Source organism: Aquila chrysaetos, chromosome 13 (assembly GCF_900496995.4).
Source record: "Aquila chrysaetos chrysaetos chromosome 13, bAquChr1.4, whole genome shotgun sequence".
NCBI classification, from domain to species: Eukaryota; Metazoa; Chordata; class Aves; order Accipitriformes; family Accipitridae; genus Aquila; species Aquila chrysaetos.
The window spans coordinates 533,304-541,725 of NC_044016.1; the positions used below are offsets into that span (position 1 = coordinate 533,304).

The window sequence follows — 8,422 nt, forward strand, 5'->3', positions numbered from 1 at the left end:
GACGTGGGGACAGAGTGGGACAAGACCCAGGGAGGGAACCCAAAAGGATGGGGTGGGGGGGCTTATGGGGGAACTGGGTGGCCGGGACCGGGTGCGGAGGAGTGCTGAGGGGGTCCCGGTCCTGGCGAGGGACCGAAGGAGACCCAAGGAGAGGAGCCGGGGGGACCGCAAGGGACCCGGCGAAGGGCTGGGGGAGGACCGAGGGGGCGGGTGCCGAGGGAGGGACGGCGGGAGGAGGCGGCGGGGGGACCGGGGCGGTGACCGGGGCGGGGGGGGGGGGGGGGGGGGGGGCCGGGGACCGTTAATCCGGGGATTGGGAGCGGCCCCCCCGCCCCGCCGGCCCGGGGTGTGATTGGAGCCGGAGCCGGCGGCGGGACGATAAAAAGGGCGGCGGGCGGCGGTGCCCGCTCCGGGCCGGGCCAAACGGCGGCGGCGGCGGCGGCGATGCCGGGCCGGGCGGAGCCGTCGGGGGGACGCGCGGCGGCGGCGGGGCCGGTAGCGGTGCCCGTACCGGTAGCACCCGGAGCGGCGGGGCGACCGGGAGGAGCGGGGCTGCGAGCCAAAGGTTTCGCCATCACCGACCTGCTGGGGCTGGAGGCTGAGCTGCAGCCGCCCCCCGGTCCGCCCCCCGCCTCCGCCGCCGCCGCCGCCGGTGGTTACGAGGGCGGCGGGACTCTGGGCTTGGGGTTGGGGCTGCTCTGCGGTTTGGGGGGACCGGGGACCCCCTGTCTGCTTCCAGCCCCGTTACCGCTGCTGCCAGCCCGTGGCCCCCGCCCGCCTCCCGGGCCGCCCCCCGCCGCCCGCCGCCACAAGGAGAATATCTCCGGTAAGCAGGGACGGGGATGGAGGGCTCGGGGCGGGGGTGGGGGGGATCGGCCCCGTGTATCCCCGTTCCGCAGGGCTGCCACCTCTCCGACACCCCCCCCACCTCCCGCCCCCGGCAAGGGTGGGTGTCGATCCCCTTTGCCCCGGGATGGCGGCACCGGTGCGGTTCTCCGGCCTCGGCGGTGGCCGTGATGCTACCGGTTGGTGTGGGAGGGGAGCTTCGTCCCGGGCCTGCTCCCCGCGGGTGGCTGGAGCCGTGTTTTGGGAGCTGGGTTTGGTGTCCGTGCTCCCAACGGGAACGTGACTCTTCCCCTCCCGCATGCTGCTGCCAGACGAGGACAGCCTCTCCGGGGACGCCAGCGACCTGAAGATGCCCACGTCCCAGATCAAGAGGAAGAAACGCCGGCACAGGTAGAGCCCGAGAGCGGGGTTGTCCCCATTCTCACCTCCTCGCTGCTACCGCCAGCCTCCCGCTGTCCCCTCTGGTCCTCACTCAGGCTGGGGCGGTGGATGTCCCCAAGGGAGCAACGAAAGAGAAGGGCTGTAGCTGGGGGGAGGATTTTCAGGTGGAAAAACCTCAGCAGGGAAGGGGCTGCCAGCCCCGCTGCTTGCCGTAAGGGTCTGGACTGTGTCACAGGACGCTCTCTCTTCTCGGCAGGACGGTGTTCACAGCTCACCAGCTGGAAGAGCTGGAGAAGGCTTTCAACGAAGCTCACTACCCCGACGTCTATGCCCGGGAGATGCTGGCCGTGAAGACGGAGTTGCCGGAGGACAGGATACAGGTGGGTGGCTGCGCTGGTCCTCTCTCCCCGTGGAGTCTGCGGGCAGCCGGATCTCTCTTCTGCTCTGCGACCAGTGAGCGCTGGCGGTGGGAAAGTGGTGGCACTGAACTGATGCAGGCGGTGGGAATGTGGTGGCACTGAAGTGCTGCAGGATGCTTGGGGCGGGGGGGGGGGGGGGGGCAGCTCAGCTTCCACCCCCCCCCTCCCCGGTCCAGCACTGAACAGGCTCCAAATGGAAATGCAGAACCAGGGGACAGAGCTGGCCCCAACAGCTGCTTGCTGCCAGCAGCTCGGCTCTGTCCTCCGGAGACTCAGCTCCTGCCTGAGCTGGATCTGCGGAGAGCGATTCAGGAGCTGCTGGGCCAAGCTGTGTCCCACTAGCTTACTCGCTAGCTTGTCCCTCTGAGGGACACATGGCATTTTAGGGCCTGATCCTGCCCCACTGTGGAGCAGCCCATTGGCTTAAGAATGGGGTGGTGGTCTGGGCAGCAGCCAGGTTGTATCTACACCCCTTGAGGCTTCGAACGCAGGAAGGGGTTGGGGAGAGGGACCTGAGCACTCGCTGTCATCGTTGGTCACTGCATTACGGACCCCTTTTTCTGGAGAGGTTGGTGCTCCGTGCGGAGGCAGCAGAGGGGCCCTGCGGGCAGGCGAAGCATAGGGTGACTTTGGCTGGGATCACCCTCCTGCGTCACGATCAGCCTCGTGTAACGTGTGTTCCCTCTCCCCCCCCCCCCCCCTTCCTCCCCTCTCTCACTGACACCCACGTGTGTGCCCTCCTCCAACCCCCTCCCCACGCACCGTCCCGGCCGCCCTCCCTCTGCCACCTGCGCATCCGTACCCTGCGCTCGCACACCCAAACCCCTCCACGCACCCCCGCGGCTGCCCCCTTGCCCTGGACGCACGCTCCTCCGTGCCTAACGGGCCCTGGACGCCCGGCCGCGGGGGCTATCTCCTCCCCAATCCCACCCCTCCGTGCTCTCCTGGCTGTTACCCCTGAAGGTTTGGTTTCAGAACCGAAGAGCCAAGTGGCGGAAGCGGGAGAAGTGCTGGGGCCGGAGCAGCGTGATGGCCGAGTACGGCCTCTACGGGGCCATGGTGAGGCACTCCATCCCTCTGCCCGAGTCCATCATCAACTCCGCCAAGAGCGGGCTGGTGGGATCCTGCGCCCCATGGCTGCTGGGTAAGTGGGAGCTTGGGACTGGGGGGGGTCAGGGGGCAGCTGCGGAGCGAACCGCCCTTCCTTTTTTATGACGGTCCTTGCCTTTTCCCAGAAAAGAATGGGGCCTCGGCCATGAGCTGTACGCAGGCTGCCAAGCGCCCTGGCTTTTCCACTCCCTCCTTGCAAAGAACAGCTAGGAAAAGGCAAACCTTTTACTGCCGTGTCAGACAGGTGCCTGCACGTGCTGAGGTATCGCTTCCTAGTGCTAGCAGCCAGCATGGGAGTTGCAGGGCGGCTAGGAAGTCATCACCCTCCCCCCCAAACTACACATAATGTTATTGCTACCTCAGACCTACCCTCTGCTCAGACACAGTCCTACGCTGAGGTGGCACTCGAAATCCTGGCTGGGATGGGCCGTCACAGCCCCCCTCTCCCCGTAAGTCTTCCCCGCTGCAGGGGAGGTATGGACCAATTCTGCTGCAAGCCATCCTCTCGGGCTGTAGAGAGCAGGTGGCAGGGCTCCGGGTCGGGAAAGGCTGGTAGCTAGCGTGAGTTTTCCTCGGGATGCAAGCGAGAGCTGAAAGAAACAGCAGGAGGGCAGGAGGTGATGCTGAGCGGTCCCGGGCAGAAATAAGCAGCCGGCGCCCTTGGCTTTGCTCTCTGCCCTCTGCAAGGCATGCACAAAAAGTCCATGGAGGTGAGCAGGAAGGCGGAGAGCCAAGAGAAGCTGGCAGATGGCTGGCGAGCGGAGCAGGAGGAGGAGGAACTCAAAGGGAAGCAGGCCAGTTCCCAGAGGGGCTCCGACAAGCTTGGCCCTGCAAAAGATTCGGAGGACACAGCCATCGACCTCTCCAGGACAGCCAAGCACGAGAAGAGGGGCGTACTGAGGCAGTGCATCAACGGGGACCCCCCCCCCGGAGCAGAAGGACAGGGACCGCTGAGCTCAGGCTGCCCCGGAGGAGGCCAGACCTCACAGCATCCTGGCGAGATAATAATATTTATTGATTTATTGATATATATATATATTTTTCTTAAACAATTGAACTTTTATCTGAATTCAGGGCATTTTAAAACTGGGCACACACATCCCCTTGTCCCCTCATTTTCAAGCTGTTCACTTCTCAGCAGAGCCAGGGTGGAGGGTGGGAGAGGTGTCCCAGCGGGGCCAAGAGCAGTGAGAAAATGAGACCGCGTTGTGGTCAGCACGGGCTGCTGCTGGGGAAGAGCCGTCCTTCTCCTCTGGGCTGTGAACGCTTCCCCGGCTAGCCAGGAGCACAAAGAACAGCAATGCAATGGGAGTCGCTCCCTTTTCAAATGCGTGGGTGCAAAGACGGTGCAGGAGTTTACAGACGCCTTTTCCGAGCACTTCCACCCCTGCACAGCACCCATGGGGCAAGTCCCTCCGCTTTGAGCACACAATTCTTCCACCTCGAGGAGCAGCAGGGTTTTTAAACACGGTAGGGTTCATCCTCAAGCTGGTGTAACCTGACAGACACACCGGTTTATACCTCCTGAGGATCTGGCCTGCCAATGCAGCCTTATCACTGGATTTACACTGTGTAGCTTCCTTAACTCATATTTGGGAGAAGGGGGTAAAGACATTTTTGTTTATGCAATGATTTTGTACGCTCTTGAATGTTATCTGCCACGCTATGCATAATAGAACAGACCTTTTTGAAATCCAAGCCATAATATCCCGGAGCAATTAAACGATTTTGTGAATTGACGTAAGAAGATATTTTGTAATTGTCTGTAAAAAGTGTTAATGTCAGAGCTGTTTCTTGGTTGTCCTATATTTATGTCTAAAAGCACTTTAGTGATCTGGATTTTTGAATGTGGCTCTTCCTGTTTTGTCCACCATTTATTTATTACACATCCATAAATAAAATTGTGGTGTATCTTTGGTTTTCATGCTCCGCGTTGCAATTTGTACCTTCCTTCGGCACACCTCGTGGTAGCTGCTAGCTTTGAACAGATCCTCCACAGACTCGTGCCTAAACTGGGTTGGAGAGCTCTGCTGAGGCAGTGTGGTCGTTCCAAGGGGGCAAAGCAAAGCCCTCGTGTGTCTCTCCAGAACTGAGTTCCAGTCTAGTGGCCTACACATGCCAGAAGGTGATTGATTTGTGCCAGTCAAAGAGCCAAACCACAGCTGATGGGTTAGGAGATGGTCCGAAATGAAGCACGTGGCCAGTTCCTGAGGGAAGTAATGGGGAGAAAGTTGCTCCATTCTCCCGAGCGTTGTTGAAAATCCTCCTTGATACAGCTCAAGTGTGAGGTTTTCCTGCCCTGATGGCAGGAAAGGCGCTTTACCTCTCGAGTCTCTGTGCAGTCCTCTCCTCCTGCTGATCCTGCCGGTTCGGAAAGTGTGGAGTTGAGCCCTGGGTCTCCACGTCTCTTGTGGTGAAATACAAGGAGCAGCTGCTCACTTGGGCTAGGTGAATGCATGGTGGGAGGCACTGCTGGGGGCACCTCTGCCTCCCGAGGAGGGGCACAAAGCAGCTACATGGTCCCAACCACATAAGCACCCCCAGGAAGGCACAAAGTGTGCCGTGGCCATCCAACTGCTCGATTCCTGGCTGCGACGGGTCCTCGCCTATGGCTGGGCTGAACTGGCCCACGCACACGCCGCAACAGCTCTTGTGGAACACCTCCAGTTTCAACCGCCGGCCAAAACATAACGGAACATTATCAAAAGGTTTTATTAAAATCTGAATAATTCCAATTTGGAAGGTTTCCTAATACAGCTCAGGGGGTGCGCGGCTATGTAACGATGCTGTCACCTGTCCCCACCTCTGCTGCTTGGCCTGGCTCCTTGCACACAGGCAGCCACCGGCTGTGCTGGGCGGGCAGAGAGCGGTGGGACACTGGCTGGGAAGAGCAGAGCAATAAAAGTGGCATCTGCAGATTCTCTGCCTTTCCCCTCCTCTGCTTGGCCAGGCCCTGCTGGGCGGGGGGGAACATATGCATAGCAAATACAAGCTTTGCAGCAAAAAAAAAAAAATTGTTTGACGGGGGGGGCCGTGGGGAGCACGGTTCAGGGAAGGACCAGCCAGGGCTTATTGCAGCAGCAATTAGGCTCACCGAGAGCCGAGACTTAGCACATTGGAGGCCTAATCCTGCCTGAGCAGCATCTGCAAACCTTTTATTTGGGCCGTGCCATGCTGGCACTGGATGCCTGCAATCATTTTTTTTTGCCCTGCCCGCGTGCAGATGGCCTGGCTCTTCGCCTTGTGTTGGGTGCAGCGCCGCGAGAGCAAGCATGTCACCACCACAACTGCTACAAGGGGAAACACCACAGCCCCGGCCCCGCACAGGCGTGCGGACAACTCTCCTGGTGGGCTCCCAGTTCTCACCTCCCACTGTGAAGGGGGAGTCACGGGGAGGGCTGCTGGCCCGAGGCACTTTTCGTGTGCTAGGAAGTAACCACAGGATGCAGCTGGGTAAATCGGGGCTCAGAAGTGCCCCTGCTGCTCCACTCACAAGGTGAGAGCCCAGGGGAGGCCAAGCGAAGGGAGGTGCTGGTGGGTGACAGCAACTTCCCAAGGCTGGGCTCCCGGTTGCCACCAGGAGCTGGTGGGGCAATCCTCAGAGCAGGGACAGTCACTCGCCTCTTAGCTGCCTGCGCTAAGCCTGGCAGGGAAGCGCTCGCTGTCCTCCATACGTCGCTGTGGTTGTAGCGGCAATAGGAGTACGGCAGCACATTCTTCTTGTCGTTGCTTCACATTTCATCCACGCTGAGATTAGCGGTAGCCAAACCCAGCCACGACTCCTGCCAGTACCGGTTCAGACCAGGGCCGGTTACGACAGTGCGACACAAGAAACCCTGACTTATGGCAACGGCTGCCGCTTGCGCACACCTCCGCTGCTGCAGTGGGGTTGCCCATGCGAGACCCAGCAGACATCTTGGTGACCACACCAGGGCCTGGCTGGCACGAGCTTCCCTCCGTGAGGGGCCTTGGGGGTCCCTCAGCCACAGAGGCTGGGTTTGCTCAGGTGGGAGATCCCTTCGATGGGGCATGGGCAGCGGAGTCGGTAACATCAAAGCCACCGTTCAGCAGCCGGCGATGCCGCAGCCTCACTTCAGTTCATCCGGGCTGCCACCCACCCTGGCACATCCAGAACTTTTCACAGCGCCACGTGTACAGCGCTAGCCGGGCACTTAAGCGATCTGCTAAACCAATCATGGAAGAAGGGATGAGGAAAGGGAAAAGGGAATAAAATGAGATTATTTTGGCACCTCTCGGCTTTTATGGGATTGGAGGCTGACTGCCAGGCATGCACGTCTGGGGGTTGCAAGGAGGTGGTTGGGGGTGTCCTGGTGATGGCCCCAGAGCCGTCCGGTACAGAGGAGGCTGCAGGGCTGCATTTGCAGGAGCATCCTCATGGTGCCATTTCTGCACAGCTTAGTAATATTCATTCCTAACTGGCATTTTGTCTCAGCCGATCCTCCCACGCCGCTGGCTAGATTTTCAAGACTGGGACGTTAGGAAGCGAGTACGAACATTTTGTAAGTGCTCCCTCCTGTGGAGCGGGGCGATGGGACACACCGAGCCGCCCGGGAACGGGGAAGGCTGGCTGGAGTCCTAGAGGTAACCAGAAGCCTCAGTCCTTCCCCTCAGTCCAACAGACCGCTGTCTACCTGCGGGGCGACATGCAGGGGTGCCTGGATGCAGAATTAAAAGAATCCTACGGGGGTTTGTTTTTCATTACTCGCTTCTCGGCTCGCCAACAGGCACTCGGTACAATAAGCGGTCCCTTGCCCAGAGCAAGCCGGGTTCTGGCAGCGGGCACAGGCTTCCTCCAGACTGCTCCTTTCCAAGGTTAGTTCAGCACTGACACCGACACAAGCACGTTCTTATGAACCAAGCGGACATATTCAGCCTGCAAAAATCTCACCAGGCTGGCGCCAGCGAAGGCAACATGTTCCGCTTGGTAGCTTATTTCCATACATTCTGTATGGTATGTCTAAATATTTTGATGGTTTTAATATTTTGTACCAGCCGTGGACACTAGTTTGCCGCTAGGTGAGTGTAAAAGTGAGATGTGGTAAATAATTATTAGAAATCTTATACTAACACTATGATTGAAACAATAGACAAAGGTATAGCCAAGCAATTAACTAGTAGAGGTAGTTACTCGTAAGTTTTGCAGTTCTTTGCTCTTATGACTAGATGTTCCTGTACGCTAGATGAGAACAATGTTGAAACTGACCACGTGTGATTGAAGCTGCGTTAACCTTCAAGATCAAAGAACAAGGACAAGAATAAAGACTTCAAGGACAGCCAACAAGAACTTCAAATGGGTCGGTGGTCGCAAAAACAGCCCTTCGACTCAAATGGATCCTTCATTGCGCATGATCGGATGTAGCCAGTACTAAGATAATCAGTTGCAATTATTTTTATGTATATGTATACTAATCTGATTAATATGCAATTAGTTATTCTATATAACCTGTTAGTGCTAAAGCTGTGGTATGCACGCTAGGTGGAACTATCCCCCATGCATCCAGCGCTGCAATAAAGAATGCCTGCTTTCTAAAACTCCAAAACGAGTCTTAGAGAGCTTCTTTGATCGGCTTTTTGGTACCGCGCTCTAGCTGCGTGCCATTTCCCTCTGACTCCACGTTCTGCCGGCGCTGGGCTCGGGGAAGGGG

General features: G+C 58.7%; 1 protein-coding gene across 1 annotated transcript; it reads left to right on the forward strand.

The window, feature by feature from the left end:
* Positions 1 to 386: 386 nt before the first annotated feature.
* On the forward strand, positions 387 to 3,834 carry VSX1 (visual system homeobox 1). The gene is given in 6 exon segments (XM_030035964.2): positions 387 to 826; positions 1,158 to 1,236; positions 1,484 to 1,607; positions 2,610 to 2,790; positions 3,444 to 3,676; positions 3,678 to 3,834. Coding segments are annotated over 6 exon segments (1,032 nt in total). The 5' UTR covers positions 387 to 444; the 3' UTR covers positions 3,711 to 3,834.
* Positions 3,835 to 8,422: the final 4,588 nt, after the last annotated feature.